A 21,828-nucleotide genomic window follows, 5' to 3' on the forward strand; every position below is an offset into this window, starting at 1 on the left:
GTCGACAGCGCTGTGGTGGATGCTCCCGTTTCGGGGCAAAGTGAGTGCGGGGCGCAGGCGGCGCGGTCCTGCGCGTGCTGACAGTCAGGTCCAGAGGACAGGTGAGGTGCGCTAAGCTTTCGAGTGGGCGGCAGTCCTAGCTTCTTTGGATCTGCGCCCACTGCTGTGCTTGGCGTCCCACTTTGGAACCTTGCAACTATGCACTGACCCGGATGCGCCCTGGAGGGCCAATTATATTGCCCGCGCAACCCAAGTTCCAGTGTCACGCTAAGCTCCGCCCCTACGGAGCTCCGCCCCTAGATGGGAGGAGTCGGCTGGCTAACAGCTTTGGCTGTGGTGTGTCTCTGTGGGGAAATACCTAGTGGGCAGAATCACTGGTGTTTCTTGCGTGGAGGGATAAAAACAGGCGTAGAATTTCAAGATGGCTAACGTTAGAATTCATGTCTTCCAGGATTCTGGGGAAAACACTCAAAAAGTCCCCTGCACCTAGTAATCCCCAACCGCCAACCCACCCAAAGGCTACTTAAAGTGCCCCCCCACTTTGTCCTTTCTGCTGCTGGGGATTGAACTCAGGGACTTACAAATGCTAAGCAAGATTCCAGTTCTGAGTATTTTATTATTATTATTATTTTGAGGGGATGGGGAGGTACTTAGAACTCGGGGGCACTGCATCACTGAGCCACATCCCCAGCTCTTTATGTATTTTATTTAGAGTTAGGATCTTGGTAGGTTGTTTAGAGCCTAACTGTTGCTGAGATTGACTTTGAACTCCTGATCCTCTTTCCTCAGCCTGCTGAGTTGCTGGGATTGCAGGCTTGCACCACCATGCCCGGCCTGAAATTCTTTTTAATGTTTGACAATCGTTTTATCTTAAGAATAAATGAAAAATGTAGATTTTTCTTTTAGGAAAAGTGCATTTTAAATACTAAAATGAAAAGCTTTATGGCAGTTTGTTCCTGAAGGTTAAGGCCTGTAATAAAATTGTTAATTGCATTATTAAAATTAAAGCAATACAATTAACTTTTTTTTCTTTTTTATTGAGCACTTACTTATATGTCCACCATTTTACTGTTTTAAAAAATGATTTTTCTAGGCGTAGTGGTGCATGTCTGTAATCCGGGCGATTTGGCCAGTTGAAACCAGAGGATCCCAAGTTGAAAGCCCGCCTCAACAATTTAAAGAGATCTTAAGCAATTTAGAGAGACCCTGTCTCAAGAAAAAAAAAAAAAAAAAAAAAAAACAGGCTGGGGATTTGGCTCAGTGGTTAAATTGTTATCCCTGGGTTCAATCCTTGGTACTTCCTCACCCTGGTCTTGCCAGATATGATCTTTTTTTTCCCCTTACAACAGCTGAGGCTCTAAGTGGTAAAGCAAAATTTCCCATAATTAAACACTTCATTTATGTTTGTTGTAGAATCAAATGCAATCGTGACTTTAAATCAATTATACTTAATTTAGGTATTTATTGTGTACACCTAACGAACACTGATTTGGTACTGTGTGTGCCTTTCATATTAACATGTGTGTCTACCCTGTTTTATTTCCAATGTTTCTATTTCTTGGTTTACATTCGCGGGAGCCCAATGTGTTTCAATTTCACTACATTCTTGCAAACATTTATCTCTCATATGCCTGCCTGTCTGCTGGCCTGCCTGCTTTTCTTCCATTCATCAGTGCCTATAAAATGTACAGAATGGCAACTTTCACTGTGGCTCATTGGTTACTACACAAAACCATAAATGGATCAATTTCATTCCCCAGTGCTTCCCTCACTATTCCTTCTTTTCTCCCCTGATCCCTTCCCTCTACTCTCCCATCTCCCTTCTAATTTCATGGGGTCCTTTTTTTCCCTCCTAGTTTCCACACATGGGAGAAAACACATGGTACTTTTCTCTCTGATTTTGACTTATTCACTCAAAATTTATGGTCTCCAGTTTCATCTATTCTTCTGCAAGTGACATTTTTGTTCTTCTTTATGTCTGAATAAAACTGCATTTTGTGTGTGTGCATATGTGTGTGTGTGTGTGTGTGTGTGTGTGTGTATATATATATATATATATATATATATATATATATATATATATATATAAAATGTTCTTTATCCATTTATCTGTTGACAGACACCTTGGTTGATCCCATTACTTGGCTAATGTGAATTGTGCTGCAATAAAGATGGTATGCATGCTATCTGTAAAATGTGCTGTCTTTATTTTTTATTTTTTGACAAATACCCAAATGTGGTATAGCTGGATCATATGGAAGATTTATTTTTAGCCTTTTGAAGAACCCCCATACTGATTTCCATAGTGGCTCTACTAATTTATATTCCCACCAACAGTGTGTAAGAGTTTCTTACCCCATCATCCCATCCTCACCAGCATTTATTGTTTGTATTCTTGATGGCTGCACTTCTAACTGAAGTCAGATGGAATCTCAGTATAGGTTATTTCTTTGTTTGTTTGTTTTTGTACTGGGGAATGAACCCAGGGGCCTTTAACCACTGAGCCACATCCCGAGGTCCTTATTTGTATTCTATTTAGAGACAGGGTCTCACTGAGTTGCTAAAGGCCTCACTAAGTTGCTGGGGCTGGATTTGAACTCACAATCTTTCTGCCTCAGCCTCCCTAGCAGTTGGGATTGCAGGCGTACACCACTGCTCAGTATAGTTTTGATATGCATTTCCCTTTATTTATTTATTTTTATTGGTGCAGATTATCCAACCCAGGGCCTTGCTGGTGCTAAGCAAGTGCTGTGCTGCTGAGCCACATCCCCTACCCTGTTGTGCATTTCCCTGGTGGCTAAAAATGTTGAACATTTTTTTATATAATTGTTGACCCTTCATACTTCTTTTGAGAAGTGTCTGTACACTTCATGTACCCATTTATCGACTGGGTTACTTGCCTTGCAAGCATTTCTTATTGCTGGATTCTTAAATCTTTTCCTACCCGATATAGTAAAGTGCTACCCTGTGTTTTTATTTTGCATTTCTGATTACCTGTGTGGCCACATCATTTTTTTTCATATAATTATTGGCAATTATTTTCTTATATTTTCTATAAAATATTCCTCTCTTCTATTTTTTTTTTACTTTAATAAATTGGGTCTCAGAATACTACACACCATTTACTTCTCAGATGTCTAATGAAGTGTCTATGGCTCTCCTATAGTCTTTTATGACCTGATTATCTGATTCCCTATTATTCTTACAGTTCTACTTCTGGTATACTTTGTGGTTATTTGAATATTCTCATAGACTATTTCTGACAGGTGACCTCTAAGTCCTCTTTCTTTTCAACACTTTTGTCCTGCCTCCTGTAAGACTTATATGCTTATATGCTTGTACTGTGGATCATTCTTTTCTCCAAGCTTCTGAGAGTTGCTTTTAAGAATGTGAGTACTGTCTTAACAAAGTCCTTGCCAGGGTGTTAAAACTCTCTTGTATTACAGGAGAATTCTTCTAAATTTCCAAACTCTCTCTTTAACAGGCTGATATCCAGCAGCTTCAGTTTTATACTTGATTCCTACTGGTTTATGTTGGGTGAATCCTGCAGAACAGACACATACACCTGCACACACACACACACACATGCATGCACACACTCGCGCAGGCACACACACACACACACACACACACACACACAATTATGTGCCTTTCTTCCCTCCCCTTCATTGTTTACAGGCCCATATTTCTGGGCTTAACTTTAATTACTGGCCTTGTGGTGGAGAGGAGTTAAGGGAAGGTTTTGAGGTCAATTCATGTTGCCTTGCCAGGGAGCTGCTTCTGTCAACTTAATGCAAGGCACTGTCAACCATTAACAGAGAAGACCAGGCCAGTTCTCCAGGCTTGGGGTCTGGGAATTCAAGATATTCAAATCTGTCCACCTGGTTGTCTTTACCCCATGTGTCAGAGCCCAATCAGAGGTGTGACCTCACCAGCACAAACTTGCCTAATTTGAGAATTCAACCTATCTGTTCAGTAAACTCTGGGTCAGGTGCTTAGGTTCCTACCCCTAGCTCCAAGAGATGTAAGACTAATTGTATGAGTTGAAGAGACTGCCTGGATCTCATATTTAGATTTCATTGGTAATTAACCATCCTTCTCATTCCCAAATGCATTGATTATTTTAGAAATGGTCATTCAATTCCACACTACTGTTTTTTTGTTTTTTTGTTTGTTTGTTATTTTTGTGTTTTGTATTGGTACCAGGGATTGAACCCAGGGAACCTCAACCACTGATCCACACTCCCTGTTCTTTTTTGTAGTTTAGAGACAGGGTCTCACTGAGTTGCTTAGGGCCTCACTAAGTTGCTGAGGATGGCTTTGAACTTGTGACCCTCCTGCCTCAACCTTCAGATGTTGGGATGGTCTTCTGGGAATACGGGAGCCACCACACCAATCCCGCCCACTACTCTTTCTTAGTGCAGCTCTCCACTCTCATTCCAACCCTGGGGCTCTTGCCCCTCATTTCTTGAATGCTTTTTACTCTATTCCATATTGATTCTGTCACAATTCCTAATGATTTAAAAATATGTTTGGATGATTCTTCCAAAACACTGGTATGACTGGATCTTTCATGATTCTGAAGCAATCCAAACTCCTGTATCTCCCATTTCCCTGATTTCTAGGGATGTTGAACATTTTGAACATTTTTTTTTTCATGTTTGTTAGTCGTTTGTATTTCTTCTTTTCAGAAGTGTGTTTAGTTCTTTTGCCCACTTATTGATTGGTTCTTTTGTGATTTGGGGGGGGGGGATTAAGATTTTTGAGTTCTTAATATATTCTAAGTATGAATTCCCTGTCAGTAGAGTAGTGGTAAAGATTTCCTCATTCTATAAGCCCTTTATTCATGCTCTTAATTTTTTCCTTTGGGACATCAGTGGAATGGAAGAAGGGAATTGAGGGAGAAGGAGGAGGAGTGGGCAAAGTGTGGAGCTGTGGAGTGAAATTGATCATATTATGCTATGTACATATGTGAATATGTCATAGTGCATTCTATCATTATGTATTATCTATAAAGCAACTGATTAAAAAGCTAAAAATAAATAGAAGGAAGACTAGTAGAGAGGAAGAGGAACAGGGGAGAGTGGAGAGAAGGGAAAGTGGAAGTAATGGTTATTAAAATGGAACCAATTATATTCTATGCATATATGAGTGTCAAAAATGTACCCCACTATTATGTATAACTATAATGCAATAATAAAAACATTTAAAAATCAAGGAACACAAAGTGTAAAATAAGACAATTTAAAAATATACTACAATGAGTAGAAAAGTCACATCTAAAAGGAATAACAACTTGATTCGCAGACTTTTTATCTTGCAATCACAAAAATGGCAATAGGCGAATATTGTTCAAACAGTTATATATCATTTTATATTTAAGAATGAATATGTAATAACGGCGTTTTTTCTTTTTAAAATTTATTTTGCCTTACAATTCTTAATACACAACTATACAATAATTTATCATATCTCTGATTATATATAAGCTGTGTTGACACCAAATTGAAATGTTCATACATGAGTAATAATGGCCTTTTCAGGCATACAATACTAAGAGAGTTTATCATGCAAAACCATGTTCAAATTTATAGAACCAAGATAGTTTACCACACATAGGACATGGTGGAAATAACTATGAAAGGATATTCTTCAGCCAGATGAAAATTGAGGCTAGACTGAATGAGTAGAATGTTAAGAATAAAAAGGTAGGAAAGAATTGGTAATGTGGATTTGGAGTTGTAGCTCAGCAGTAGAACCCTTGCCTAGTCCATGGAGGCACTGGGTTCAATCCTCAGCATCACATTAAAAAATAGATAAATGAATAAACTAAAGGTATTTTCAGGTACAACTAAAAATTAAAAATAATAATTAGTAAGGTGCGGTGGTCAATCTGAATAGTTACTGATGTTTTGAAATGAAATGACCCTTTGGCTTCAGTTTTGTAATATTTTACTTTATAGAAATGAAGCAAACATGGTAATAAATTAACATTTCAAATGTTACAAGTTTTATTTACATTAGAAAAAAATCAGGGTACAATTTAAATGGTAGAAAACACTGTGGAATAGCAGTAAAGCAAACATTTCCATCAGTCTATTGGTTTAAATCACCAGATGAACTTATTTAAAAAATATATTCCAATGCATGCTGACAACATCTGATAAAATTCCACATAAATCTCATTTACATTAAGAAGTAAGATTGGAAGAGAATTTCTTCAACAGGTTAAGAGACTGCTGAGAACAAACACCATACAATCAGATGTGGCAACCATCATAGTATTTGGCAGTTCACTGGGGCAGCAGCTGGAAAAATCAAGAACTAGACATGCTATGGCTGAATGTCTTCATAAATCCATGGGAAAACACAGAAGGAAACTCACAGCATAAGAAAGCCAGTGCTTTCTTGGTTTGGGGAAAAAAGAGGGGAATGGCGACATGAGTTAAAAAGTGCATTTGAGAGAAAACAACGTCTACAAAATGCAGGGAAATGGTGTGTGTGTGTGTGTGTGTGTGTGTGTGTGTGTGTGTTTAGAGAATGATCCTGTGAAGAATCCCCCAAATCTGAAAACACAGTTTTTGGTTTTCCTGAAGATTTTCCATTTCCAAGATGAAATGTGGAATCTGCCTTCTCTTCCTGATGTCTTTATTTCCTTACAATCGGGTACAGAAAAAACAATTGTCAGCACAGAATTGCTGACTATTGAGGGGCTCTGGGGATCCAGCAGGCCCCCCAGGAGAGTGTCCAGGAGTTGGGTCCGGTGGTGGGGTGGGGAGAAGTTCCTTTCTTCCTAGAACAGACGTCTGCAGGCTTTGCTCCTAGGGCCTGGAGAGCGCTGAGGACGCACCTGGGGACTTGAACTTGGAGAGGGAGGTAGAGGTTGCAGTGGTGAGGTGGGGAAGGGCCTCAGAAGGTGGAAATCCACGTCGTAGGCGGGATTAGAAGAGCGCCTCACTGGACTAGGGGTGGGGGCCCAAGCACGGAGATATGGGATGGGCCCCTGCGGGCCGGCTGGAGGGTCCATCCATTGCTCCTCGAAGGCCTCTATTTTTCTGACGATCTCTGGCATAAATTCGCAGAAGAATCCCTGCTCGACGACCATGTTCTCACCGAGGGGTCTCAGGAAGGCGCCCAGTTCCGGGTCTTCAGGACAGTCTCCCTGGCCTCCTGGGCGTTGGTCGGTGGCTCCCACGAGGCCCTCAGGGATCAGAATGAGGTTGTGTCCTTGGAGACTCACTTGCAGGACAGAGCTTGGCGCAGGCTGTAGCACCAGGTCGCCGTCGTCCATGGGTACCTGTAAGGAGCAGCCCGCGGCCACAACCACCACGGAGGTGAGCGCGGTGGCGTTGGCTGCTGCTGCAGAGTTTTGCAAGGTGGGTTCCGCCGGGGCCTCTGCAGGGTCTGCAGGGTCGTCTAGTCGGCGGCGTTTGGCAGGGCCAGGTCCTCCAGGCTGTGGTCCCCCGCAGGGCGCAGGGCAGGCGCTGGGGCTGCGTGGACGAATGCCCACCATGTCGACAGCGCTGTGGTGGATGCTCCCGTTTCGGGGCAAAGTGAGTGCGGGGCGCAGGCGGCGCGGTCCTGCGCGTGCTGACAGTCAGGTCCAGAGGACAGGTGAGGTGCGCTAAGCTTTCGAGTGGGCGGCAGTCCTAGCTTCTTTGGATCTGCGCCCACTGCTGTGCTTGGCGTCCCACTTTGGAACCTTGCAACTATGCACTGACCCGGATGCGCCCTGGAGGGCCAATTATATTGCCCGCGCAACCCAAGTTCCAGTGTCACGCTAAGCTCCGCCCCTACGGAGCTCCGCCCCTAGATGGGAGGAGTCGGCTGGCTAACAGCTTTGGCTGTGGTGTGTCTCTGTGGGGAAATACCTAGTGGGCAGAATCACTGGTGTTTCTTGCGTGGAGGGATAAAAACAGGCGTAGAATTTCAAGATGGCTAACGTTAGAATTCATGTCTTCCAGGATTCTGGGGAAAACACTCAAAAAGTCCCCTGCACCTAGTAATCCCCAACCGCCAACCCACCCAAAGGCTACTTAAAGTGCCCCCCCACTTTGTCCTTTCTGCTGCTGGGGATTGAACTCAGGGACTTACAAATGCTAAGCAAGATTCCAGTTCTGAGTATTTTATTATTATTATTATTTTGAGGGGATGGGGAGGTACTTAGAACTCGGGGGCACTGCATCACTGAGCCACATCCCCAGCTCTTTATGTATTTTATTTAGAGTTAGGATCTTGGTAGGTTGTTTAGAGCCTAACTGTTGCTGAGATTGACTTTGAACTCCTGATCCTCTTTCCTCAGCCTGCTGAGTTGCTGGGATTGCAGGCTTGCACCACCATGCCCGGCCTGAAATTCTTTTTAATGTTTGACAATCGTTTTATCTTAAGAATAAATGAAAAATGTAGATTTTTCTTTTAGGAAAAGTGCATTTTAAATACTAAAATGAAAAGCTTTATGGCAGTTTGTTCCTGAAGGTTAAGGCCTGTAATAAAATTGTTAATTGCATTATTAAAATTAAAGCAATACAATTAACTTTTTTTTCTTTTTTATTGAGCACTTACTTATATGTCCACCATTTTACTGTTTTAAAAAATGATTTTTCTAGGCGTAGTGGTGCATGTCTGTAATCCGGGCGATTTGGCCAGTTGAAACCAGAGGATCCCAAGTTGAAAGCCCGCCTCAACAATTTAAAGAGATCTTAAGCAATTTAGAGAGACCCTGTCTCAAGAAAAAAAAAAAAAAAAAAAAAACAGGCTGGGGATTTGGCTCAGTGGTTAAATTGTTATCCCTGGGTTCAATCCTTGGTACTTCCTCACCCTGGTCTTGCCAGATATGATCTTTTTTTTCCCCTTACAACAGCTGAGGCTCTAAGTGGTAAAGCAAAATTTCCCATAATTAAACACTTCATTTATGTTTGTTGTAGAATCAAATGCAATCGTGACTTTAAATCAATTATACTTAATTTAGGTATTTATTGTGTACACCTAACGAACACTGATTTGGTACTGTGTGTGCCTTTCATATTAACATGTGTGTCTACCCTGTTTTATTTCCAATGTTTCTATTTCTTGGTTTACATTCGCGGGAGCCCAATGTGTTTCAATTTCACTACATTCTTGCAAACATTTATCTCTCATATGCCTGCCTGTCTGCTGGCCTGCCTGCTTTTCTTCCATTCATCAGTGCCTATAAAATGTACAGAATGGCAACTTTCACTGTGGCTCATTGGTTACTACACAAAACCATAAATGGATCAATTTCATTCCCCAGTGCTTCCCTCACTATTCCTTCTTTTCTCCCCTGATCCCTTCCCTCTACTCTCCCATCTCCCTTCTAATTTCATGGGGTCCTTTTTTTCCCTCCTAGTTTCCACACATGGGAGAAAACACATGGTACTTTTCTCTCTGATTTTGACTTATTCACTCAAAAAAATTATGGTCTCCAGTTTCATCTATTCTTCTGCAAGTGACATTTTTGTTCTTCTTTATGTCTGAATAAAACTGCATTTTGTGTGTGTGCATATGTGTGTGTGTGTGTGTGTGTGTGTGTGTATATATATATATATATATATATATATATATATATATGATATTCTTTATCCATTTATCTGTTGACAGACACCTTGGTTGATCCCATTACTTGGCTAATGTGAATTGTGCTGCAATAAAGATGGTATGCATGCTATCTGTAAAATGTGCTGTCTTTATTTTTTATTTTTTGACAAATACCCAAATGTGGTATAGCTGGATCATATGGAAGATTTATTTTTAGCCTTTTGAAGAACCCCCATACTGATTTCCATAGTGGCTGTACTAATTTATATTCCCACCAACAGTGTGTAAGAGTTTCTTACCCCATCATCCCATCCTCACCAGCATTTATTGTTTGTATTCTTGATGGCTGCACTTCTAACTGAAGTCAGATGGAATCTCAGTATAGGTTATTTCTTTGTTTGTTTGTTTTTGTACTGGGGAATGAACCCAGGGGCCTTTAACCACTGAGCCACATCCCGAGGTCCTTATTTGTATTCTATTTAGAGACAGGGTCTCACTGAGTTGCTAAAGGCCTCACTAAGTTGCTGGGGCTGGATTTGAACTCACAATCTTTCTGCCTCAGCCTCCCTAGCAGTTGGGATTGCAGGCGTACACCACTGCTCAGTATAGTTTTGATATGCATTTCCCTTTATTTATTTATTTTTATTGGTGCAGATTATCCAACCCAGGGCCTTGCTGGTGCTAAGCAAGTGCTGTGCTGCTGAGCCACATCCCCTACCCTGTTGTGCATTTCCCTGGTGGCTAAAAATGTTGAACATTTTTTCATATAATTGTTGACCCTTCATACTTCTTTTGAGAAGTGTCTGTACACTTCATGTACCCATTTATCGACTGGGTTACTTGCCTTGCAAGCATTTCTTATTGCTGGATTCTTAAATCTTTTCCTACCCGATATAGTAAAGTGCTACCCTGTGTTTTTATTTTGCATTTCTGATTACCTGTGTGGCCACATCATTTTTTTTCATATAATTATTGGCAATTATTTTCTTATATTTTCTATAAAATATTCCTCTCTTCTATTTTTTTTTTTTTACTTTAATAAATTGGGTCTCAGAATACTACACACCATTTACTTCTCAGATGTCTAATGAAGTGTCTATGGCTCTCCTATAGTCTTTTATGACCTGATTATCTGATTCCCTATTATTCTTACAGTTCTACTTCTGGTATACTTTGTGGTTATTTGAATATTCTCATAGACTATTTCTGACAGGTGACCTCTAAGTCCTCTTTCTTTTCAACACTTTTTTCCTGCCTCCTGTAAGACTTATATGCTTATATGCTTGTACTGTGGATCATTCTTTTCTCCAAGCTTCTGAGAGTTGCTTTTAAGAATGTGAGTACTGTCTTAACAAAGTCCTTGCCAGGGTGTTAAAACTGTCTTGTATTACAGGAGAATTCTTCTAAATTTCCAAACTCTCTCTTTAACAGGCTGATATCCAGCAGCTTCAGTTTTATACTTGATTCCTACTGGTTTATGTTGGGTGAATCCTGCAGAACAGACACATACACCTGCACACACACACACACATGCATGCACACACTCGCGCAGGCACACACACACACACACACACACACACACACACACACAATTATGTGCCTTTCTTCCCTCCCCTTCATTGTTTACAGGCCCATATTTCTGGGCTTAACTTTAATTACTGGCCTTGTGGTGGAGAGGAGTTAAGGGAAGGTTTTGAGGTCAATTCATGTTGCCTTGCCAGGGAGCTGCTTCTGTCAACTTAATGCAAGGCACTGTCAACCATTAACAGAGAAGACCAGGCCAGTTCTCCAGGCTTGGGGTCTGGGAATTCAAGATATTCAAATCTGTCCACCTGGTTGTCTTTACCCCATGTGTCAGAGCCCAATCAGAGGTGTGACCTCACCAGCACAGACTTGCCTAATTTGAGAATTCAACCTATCTGTTCAGTAAACTCTGGGTCAGGTGCTTAGGTTCCTACCCCTAGCTCCAAGAGATGTAAGACTAATTGTATGAGTTGAAGAGACTGCCTGGATCTCATATTTAGATTTCATTGGTAATTAACCATCCTTCTCATTCCCAAATGCATTGATTATTTTAGAAATGGTCATTCAATTCCACACTACTGTTTTTTTGTTTTTTTGTTTGTTTGTTATTTTTGTGTTTTGTATTGGTACCAGGGATTGAACCCAGGGAACCTCAACCACTGATCCACACTCCCTGTTCTTTTTTGTAGTTTAGAGACAGGGTCTCACTGAGTTGCTTAGGGCCTCACTAAGTTGCTGAGGATGGCTTTGAACTTGTGACCCTCCTGCCTCAACCTTCAGATGTTGGGATGGTCTTCTGGGAATACGGGAGCCACCACACCAATCCCGCCCACTACTCTTTCTTAGTGCAGCTCTCCACTGTCATTCCAACCCTGGGGCTCTTGCCCCTCATTTCTTGAATGCTTTTTACTCTATTCCATATTGATTCTGTCACAATTCCTAATGATTTAAAAATATGTTAGGATGATTCTTCCAAAACACTGGTATGACTGGATCTTTCATGATTCTGAAGCAATCCAAACTCCTTTATCTCCCATTTCCCTGATTTCTAGGGATGTTGAATATTTTGAACATTTTTTTTTCATGTTTGTTAGTCGTTTGTATTTCTTCTTTTCAGAAGTGTGTTTAGTTCTTTTGCCCACTTATTGATTGGTTCTTTTGTGATTTGGGGGGGGGGGATTAAGATTTTTGAGTTCTTAATATATTCTAAGTATGAATTCCCTGTCAGTAGAGTAGTGGTAAAGATTTCCTCATTCTGTAAGCCCTTTATTCATGCTCTTAATTTTTTCCTTTGGGACATCAGTGGAATGGAAGAAGGGAATTGAGGGAGAAGGAGGAGGAGTGGGCAAAGTGTGGAGCTGTGGAGTGAAATTGATCATATTATGCTATGTACATATGTGAATATGTCATAGTGCATTCTGTCATTATGTATTATCTATAAAGCAACTGATTAAAAAGCTAAAAATAAATAGAAGGAAGACTAGTAGAGAGGAAGAGGAACAGGGGAGAGTGGAGAGAAGGGAAAGTGGAAGTAATGGTTATTAAAATGGAACCAATTATATTCTATGCATATATGAGTGTCAAAAATGTACCCCACTATTATGTATAACTATAATGCAATAATAAAAACATTTAAAAATCAAGGAACACAAAGTGTAAAATAAGACAATTTAAAAATATACTACAATGAGTAGAAAAGTCACATCTAAAAGGAATAACAACTTGATTCGCAGACTTTTTATCTTGCAATCACAAAAATGGCAATAGGCGAATATTGTTCAAACAGTTATATATCATTTTATATTTAAGAATGAATATGTAATAACGGCGTTTTTTTCTTTTTAAAATTTATTTTGCCTTACAATTCTTAATACACAACTATACAATAATTTATCATATCTCTGATTATATATAAGCTGTGTTGACACCAAATTGAAATGTTCATACATGAGTAATAATGGCCTTTTCAGGCATACAATACTAAGAGAGTTTATCATGCAAAACCATGTTCAAATTTATAGAACCAAGATAGTTTACCACACATAGGACATGGTGGAAATAACTATGAAAGGATATTCTTCAGCCAGATGAAAATTGAGGCTAGACTGAATGAGTAGAATGTTAAGAATAAAAAGGTAGGAAAGAATTGGTAATGTGGATTTGGAGTTGTAGCTCAGCAGTAGAACCCTTGCCTAGTCCATGGAGGCACTGGGTTCAATCCTCAGCATCACATTAAAAAATAGATAAATGAATAAACTAAAGGTATTTTCAGGTACAACTAAAAATTAAAAATAATAATTAGTAAGGTGCGGTGGTCAATCTGAATAGTTACTGATGTTTTGAAATGAAATGACCCTTTGGCTTCAGTTTTGTAATATTTTACTTTATAGAAATGAAGCAAACATGGTAATAAATTAACATTTCAAATGTTACAAGTTTTATTTACATTAGAAAAAAATCAGGGTACAATTTAAATGGTAGAAAACACTGTGGAATAGCAGTAAAGCAAACATTTCCATCAGTCTATTGGTTTAAATCACCAGATGAACTTATTTAAAAAATATATTCCAATGCATGCTGACAACATCTGATAAAATTCCACATAAATCTCATTTACATTAAGAAGTAAGATTGGAAGAGAATTTCTTCAACAGGTTAAGAGACTGCTGAGAACAAACACCATACAATCAGATGTGGCAACCATCATAGTATTTGGCAGTTCACTGGGGCAGCAGCTGGAAAAATCAAGAACTAGACATGCTATGGCTGAATGTCTTCATAAATCCATGGGAAAACACAGAAGGAAACTCACAGCATAAGAAAGCCAGTGCTTTCTTGGTTTGGGGAAAAAAGAGGGGAATGGCGACATGAGTTAAAAAGTGCATTTGAGAGAAAACAACGTCTACAAAATGCAGGGAAATGGTGTGTGTGTGTGTGTGTGTGTGTGTGTGTGTGTGTGTGTGTTTAGAGAATGATCCTGTGAAGAATCCCCCAAATCTGAAAACACAGTTTTTGGTTTTCCTGAAGATTTTCCATTTCCAAGATGAAATGTGGAATCTGCCTTCTCTTCCTGATGTCTTTATTTCCTTACAATCGGGTACAGAAAAAACAATTGTCAGCACAGAATTGCTGACTATTGAGGGGCTCTGGGGATCCAGCAGGCCCCCCAGGAGAGTGTCCAGGAGTTGGGTCCGGTGGTGGGGTGGGGAGAAGTTCCTTTCTTCCTAGAACAGACGTCTGCAGGCTTTGCTCCTAGGGCCTGGAGAGCGCTGAGGACGCACCTGGGGACTTGAACTTGGAGAGGGAGGTAGAGGTTGCAGTGGTGAGGTGGGGAAGGGCCTCAGAAGGTGGAAATCCACGTCGTAGGCGGGATTAGAAGAGCGCCTCACTGGACTAGGGGTGGGGGCCCAAGCACGGAGATATGGGATGGGCCCCTGCGGGCCGGCTGGAGGGTCCATCCATTGCTCCTCGAAGGCCTCTATTTTTCTGACGATCTCTGGCATAAATTCGCAGAAGAATCCCTGCTCGACGACCATGTTCTCACCGAGGGGTCTCAGGAAGGCGCCCAGTTCCGGGTCTTCAGGACAGTCTCCCTGGCCTCCTGGGCGTTGGTCGGTGGCTCCCACGAGGCCCTCAGGGATCAGAATGAGGTTGTGTCCTTGGAGACTCACTTGCAGGACAGAGCTTGGCGCAGGCTGTAGCACCAGGTCGCCGTCGTCCATGGGTACCTGTAAGGAGCAGCCCGCGGCCACAACCACCACGGAGGTGAGCGCGGTGGCGTTGGCTGCTGCTGCAGAGTTTTGCAAGGTGGGTTCCGCCAGGGCCTCTGCAGGGTCTGCAGGGTCGTCTAGTCGGCGGCGTTTGGCAGGGCCAGGTCCTCCAGGCTGTGGTCCCCCGCAGGGCGCAGGGCAGGCGCTGGGGCTGCGTGGACGAATGCCCACCATGTCGACAGCGCTGTGGTGGATGCTCCCGTTTCGGGGCAAAGTGAGTGCGGGGCGCAGGCGGCGCGGTCCTGCGCGTGCTGACAGTCAGGTCCAGAGGACAGGTGAGGTGCGCTAAGCTTTCGAGTGGGCGGCAGTCCTAGCTTCTTTGGATCTGCGCCCACTGCTGTGCTTGGCGTCCCACTTTGGAACCTTGCAACTATGCACTGACCCGGATGCGCCCTGGAGGGCCAATTATATTGCCCGCGCAACCCAAGTTCCAGTGTCACGCTAAGCTCCGCCCCTACGGAGCTCCGCCCCTAGATGGGAGGAGTCGGCTGGCTAACAGCTTTGGCTGTGGTGTGTCTCTGTGGGGAAATACCTAGTGGGCAGAATCACTGGTGTTTCTTGCGTGGAGGGATAAAAACAGGCGTAGAATTTCAAGATGGCTAACGTTAGAATTCATGTCTTCCAGGATTCTGGGGAAAACACTCAAAAAGTCCCCTGCACCTAGTAATCCCCAACCGCCAACCCACCCAAAGGCTACTTAAAGTGCCCCCCCACTTTGTCCTTTCTGCTGCTGGGGATTGAACTCAGGGACTTACAAATGCTAAGCAAGATTCCAGTTCTGAGTATTTTATTATTATTATTATTTTGAGGGGATGGGGAGGTACTTAGAACTCGGGGGCACTGCATCACTGAGCCACATCCCCAGCTCTTTATGTATTTTATTTAGAGTTAGGATCTTGGTAGGTTGTTTAGAGCCTAACTGTTGCTGAGATTGACTTTGAACTCCTGATCCTCTTTCCTCAGCCTGCTGAGTTGCTGGGATTGCAGGCTTGCACCACCATGCCCGGCCTGAAATTCTTTTTAATGTTTGACAATCGTTTTATCTTAAGAATAAATGAAAAATGTAGATTTTTCTTTTAGGAAAAGTGCATTTTAAATACTAAAATGAAAAGCTTTATGGCAGTTTGTTCCTGAAGGTTAAGGCCTGTAATAAAATTGTTAATTGCATTATTAAAATTAAAGCAATACAATTAACTTTTTTTTCTTTTTTATTGAGCACTTACTTATATGTCCACCATTTTACTGTTTTAAAAAATGATTTTTCTAGGCGTAGTGGTGCATGTCTGTAATCCCGGCGATTTGGCCGGTTGAAACCAGAGGATCCCAAGTTGAAAGCCCGCCTCAACAATTTAAAGAGATCTTAAGCAATTTAGAGAGACCCTGTCTCAAGAAAAAAAAAAAAAAAAAACAAAAAAAACGGGCTGGGGATTTGGCTCAGTGGTTAAATTGTTATCCCTGGGTTCAATCCTTGGTACTTCCTCACCCTGGTCTTGCCAGATATGATCTTTTTTTTTCCCCTTACAACAGCTGAGGCTCTAAGTGGTAAAGCAAAATTTCCCATAATTAAACACTTCATTTATGTTTGTTGTAGAATCAAATGCAATCGTGACTTTAAATCAATTATACTTAATTTAGGTATTTATTGTGTACACCTAACGAACACTGATTTGGTACTGTGTGTGCCTTTCATATTAACATGTGTGTCTACCCTGTTTTATTTCCAATGTTTCTATTTCTTGGTTTACATTCGCGGGAGCCCAATGTGTTTCAATTTCACTACATTCTTGCAAACATTTATCTCTCATATGCCTGCCTGTCTGCTGGCCTGCCTGCTTTTCTTCCATTCATCAGTGCATATAAAATGTACAGAATGGCAACTTTCACTGTGGCTCATTGGTTACTACACAAAACCATAAATGGATCAATTTCATTCCCCAGTGCTTCCCTCACTATTCCTTCTTTTCTCCCCTGATCCCTTCCCTCTACTCTCCCATCTCCCTTCTAATTTCATGGGGTCCTTTTTTTCCCTCCTAGTTTCCGCACATGGGAGAAAACACATGGTACTTTTCTCTCTGATTTTGACTTATTCACTCAAAATTTATGGTCTCCAGTTTCATCTATTCTTCTGCAAGTGACATTTTTGTTCTTCTTTATGTCTGAATAAAACTGCATTTTGTGTGTGTGCATATGTGTGTGTGTGTGTGTGTGTGTGTGTGTGTGTATATATATATATATATATATATATATATATATATATATATATATATATATAAAATATTCTTTATCCATTTATCTGTTGACAGACACCTTGGTTGATCCCATTACTTGGCTAATGTGAATTGTGCTGCAATAAAGATGGTATGCATGCTATCTGTAAAATGTGCTGTCTTTATTTTTTATTTTTTGACAAATACCCAAATGTGGTATAGCTGGATCATATGGAAGATTTATTTTTAGCCTTTTGAAGAACCCCCATACTGATTTCCATAGTGGCTGTACTAATTTATATTCCCACCAACAGTGTGTAAGAGTTTCTTACCCCATCATCCCATCCTCACCAGCATTTATTGTTTGTATTCTTGATGGCTGCACTTCTAACTGAAGTCAGATGGAATCTCAGTATAGGTTATTTCTTTGTTTGTTTGTTTTTGTACTGGGGAATGAACCCAGGGGCCTTTAACCACTGAGCCACATCCCGAGGTCCTTATTTGTATTCTATTTAGAGACAGGGTCTCACTGAGTTGCTAAAGGCCTCACTAAGTTGCTGGGGCTGGATTTGAACTCACAATCTTTCTGCCTCAGCCTCCCTAGCAGTTGGGATTGCAGGCGTACACCACTGCTCAGTATAGTTTTGATATGCATTTCCCTTTATTTATTTATTTTTATTGGTGCAGATTATCCAACCCAGGGCCTTGCTGGTGCTAAGCAAGTGCTGTGCTGCTGAGCCACATCCCCTACCCTGTTGTGCATTTCCCTGGTGGCTAAAAATGTTGAACATTTTTTTATATAATTGTTGACCCTTCATACTTCTTTTGAGAAGTGTCTGTACACTTCATGTACCCATTTATCGACTGGGTTACTTGCCTTGCAAGCATTTCTTATTGCTGGATTCTTAAATCTTTTCCTACCCGATATAGTAAAGTGCTACCCTGTGTTTTTATTTTGCATTTCTGATTACCTGTGTGGCCACATCATTTTTTTTCATATAATTATTGGCAATTATTTTCTTATATTTTCTATAAAATATTCCTCTCTTCTATTTTTTTTTTTACTTTAATAAATTGGGTCTCAGAATACTACACACCATTTACTTCTCAGATGTCTAATGAAGTGTCTATGGCTCTCCTATAGTCTTTTATGACCTGATTATCTGATTCCCTATTATTCTTACAGTTCTACTTCTGGTATACTTTGTGGTTATTTGAATATTCTCATAGACTATTTCTGACAGGTGACCTCTAAGTCCTCTTTCTTTTCAACACTTTTTTCCTGCCTCCTGTAAGACTTATATGCTTATATGCTTGTACTGTGGATCATTCTTTTCTCCAAGCTTCTGAGAGTTGCTTTTAAGAATGTGAGTACTGTCTTAACAAAGTCCTTGCCAGGGTGTTAAAACTCTCTTGTATTACAGGAGAATTCTTCTAAATTTCCAAACTCTCTCTTTAACAGGCTGATATCCAGCAGCTTCAGTTTTATACTTGATTCCTACTGGTTTATGTTGGGTGAATCCTGCAGAACAGACACATACACCTGCACACACACACACACATGCATGCACACACTCGCGCAGGCACACACACACACACACACACACACACACACACACAATTATGTGCCTTTCTTCCCTCCCCTTCATTGTTTACAGGCCCATATTTCTGGGCTTAACTTTAATTACTGGCCTTGTGGTGGAGAGGAGTTAAGGGAAGGTTTTGAGGTCAATTCATGTTGCCTTGCCAGGGAGCTGCTTCTGTCAACTTAATGCAAGGCACTGTCAACCATTAACAGAGAAGACCAGGCCAGTTCTCCAGGCTTGGGGTCTGGGAATTCAAGATATTCAAATCTGTCCACCTGGTTGTCTTTACCCCATGTGTCAGAGCCCAATCAGAGGTGTGACCTCACCAGCACAGACTTGCCTAATTTGAGAATTCAACCTATCTGTTCAGTAAACTCTGGGTCAGGTGCTTAGGTTCCTACCCCTAGCTCCAAGAGATGTAAGACTAATTGTATGAGTTGAAGAGACTGCCTGGATCTCATATTTAGATTTCATTGGTAATTAACCATCCTTCTCATTCCCAAATGCATTGATTATTTTAGAAATGGTCATTCAATTCCACACTACTGTTTTTTTGTTTTTTTGTTTGTTTGTTATTTTTGTGTTTTGTATTGGTACCAGGGATTGAACCCAGGGAACCTCAACCACTGATCCACACTCCCTGTTCTTTTTTGTAGTTTAGAGACAGGGTCTCACTGAGTTGCTTAGGGCCTCACTAAGTTGCTGAGGATGGCTTTGAACTTGTGACCCTCCTGCCTCAACCTTCAGATGTTGGGATGGTCTTCTGGGAATACGGGAGCCACCACACCAATCCCGCCCACTACTCTTTCTTAGTGCAGCTCTCCACTGTCATTCCAACCCTGGGGCTCTTGCCCCTCATTTCTTGAATGCTTTTTACTCTATTCCATATTGATTCTGTCACAATTCCTAATGATTTAAAAATATGTTTGGATGATTCTTCCAAAACACTGGTATGACTGGATCTTTCATGATTCTGAAGCAATCCAAACTCCTGTATCTCCCATTTCCCTGATTTCTAGGGATGTTGAACATTTTGAACATTTTTTTTTTCATGTTTGTTAGTCGTTTGTATTTCTTCTTTTCAGAAGTGTGTTTAGTTCTTTTGCCCACTTATTGATTGGTTCTTTTGTGATTTGGGGGGGGGGATTAAGATTTTTGAGTTCTTAATATATTCTAAGTATGAATTCCCTGTCAGTAGAGTAGTGGTAAAGATTTCCTCATTCTGTAAGCCCTTTATTCATGCTCTTAATTTTTTCCTTTGGGACATCAGTGCAATGGAAGAAGGGAATTGAGGGAGAAGGAGGAGGAGTGGGCAAAGTGTGGAGCTGTGGAGTGAAATTGATCATATTATGCTATGTACATATGTGAATATGTCATAGTGCATTCTGTCATTATGTATTATCTATAAAGCAACTGATTAAAAAGCTAAAAATAAATAGAAGGAAGACTAGTAGAGAGGAAGAGGAACAGGGGAGAGTGGAGAGAAGGGAAAGTGGAAGTAATGGTTATTAAAATGGAACCAATTATATTCTATGCATATATGAGTGTCAAAAATGTACCCCACTATTATGTATAACTATAATGCAATAATAAAAACATTTAAAAATCAAGGAACACAAAGTGTAAAATAAGACAATTTAAAAATATACTACAATGAGTAGAAAAGTCACATCTAAAAGGAATAACAACTTGATTCGCAGACTTTTTATCTTGCAATCACAAAAATGGCAATAGGCGAATATTGTTCAAACAGTTATATATCATTTTATATTTAAGAATGAATATGTAATAACGGCGTTTTTTCTTTTTAAAATTTATTTTGCCTTACAATTCTTAATACACAACTATACAATAATTTATCATATCTCTGATTATATATAAGCTGTGTTGACACCAAATTGAAATGTTCATACATGAGTAATAATGGCCTTTTCAGGCATACAATACTAAGAGAGTTTATCATGCAAAACCATGTTCAAATTTATAGAACCAAGATAGTTTACCACACATAGGACATGGTGGAAATAACTATGAAAGGATATTCTTCAGCCAGATGAAAATTGAGGCTAGACTGAATGAGTAGAATGTTAAGAATAAAAAGGTAGGAAAGAATTGGTAATGTGGATTTGGAGTTGTAGCTCAGCAGTAGAACCCTTGCCTAGTCCATGGAGGCACTGGGTTCAATCCTCAGCATCACATTAAAAAATAGATAAATGAATAAACTAAAGGTATTTTCAGGTACAACTAAAAATTAAAAATAATAATTAGTAAGGTGCGGTGGTCAATCTGAATAGTTACTGATGTTTTGAAATGAAATGACCCTTTGGCTTCAGTTTTGTAATATTTTACTTTATAGAAATGAAGCAAACATGGTAATAAATTAACATTTCAAATGTTACAAGTTTTATTTACATTAGAAAAAAATCAGGGTACAATTTAAATGGTAGAAAACACTGTGGAATAGCAGTAAAGCAAACATTTCCATCAGTCTATTGGTTTAAATCACCAGATGAACTTATTTAAAAAATATATTCCAATGCATGCTGACAACATCTGATAAAATTCCACATAAATCTCATTTACATTAAGAAGTAAGATTGGAAGAGAATTTCTTCAACAGGTTAAGAGACTGCTGAGAACAAACACCATACAATCAGATGTGGCAACCATCATAGTATTTGGCAGTTCACTGGGGCAGCAGCTGGAAAAATCAAGAACTAGACATGCTATGGCTGAATGTCTTCATAAATCCATGGGAAAACACAGAAGGAAACTCACAGCATAAGAAAGCCAGTGCTTTCTTGGTTTGGGGAAAAAAGAGGGGAATGGCGACATGAGTTAAAAAGTGCATTTGAGAGAAAACAACGTCTACAAAATGCAGGGAAATGGTGTGTGTGTGTGTGTGTGTGTGTGTGTGTGTGTGTGTTTAGAGAATGATCCTGTGAAGAATCCCCCAAATCTGAAAACACAGTTTTTGGTTTTCCTGAAGATTTTCCATTTCCAAGATGAAATGTGGAATCTGCCTTCTCTTCGTGATGTCTTTATTTCCTTACAATCGGGTACAGAAAAAACAATTGTCAGCACAGAATTGCTGACTATTGAGGGGCTCTGGGGATCCAGCAGGCCCCCCAGGAGAGTGTCCAGGAGTTGGGTCCGGTGGTGGGGTGGGGAGAAGTTCCTTTCTTC

At 40.5% G+C, this 21,828-nt stretch overlaps 2 protein-coding genes across 2 annotated transcripts; both read right to left on the reverse strand.

The window, feature by feature from the left end:
* Positions 1-6,793: 6,793 nt before the first annotated feature.
* LOC308653326 (proline-rich protein 23C-like) lies at positions 6,794-7,513 on the reverse strand (the record flags this gene model as incomplete). The annotated part of the gene is made up of 1 exon (XM_081301927.1): positions 6,794-7,513. One exon carries the CDS (start codon positions 7,511-7,513, stop codon positions 6,794-6,796), a length of 720 nt encoding a protein of 239 aa, XP_081158053.1.
* A 6,790-nt stretch (positions 7,514-14,303) lies between these two features.
* On the reverse strand, positions 14,304-15,023 carry LOC308653328 (proline-rich protein 23C-like; the record flags this gene model as incomplete). Its single annotated transcript, XM_081301928.1, has 1 exon — positions 14,304-15,023. One exon carries the CDS (start codon positions 15,021-15,023, stop codon positions 14,304-14,306), a length of 720 nt encoding a protein of 239 aa, XP_081158054.1.
* Positions 15,024-21,828: the final 6,805 nt, after the last annotated feature.

Source organism: Spermophilus citellus (assembly GCF_964194105.1).
Source record: "Spermophilus citellus genome assembly, chromosome: 7".
Classification (NCBI taxonomy): domain Eukaryota; kingdom Metazoa; phylum Chordata; class Mammalia; order Rodentia; family Sciuridae; genus Spermophilus; species Spermophilus citellus.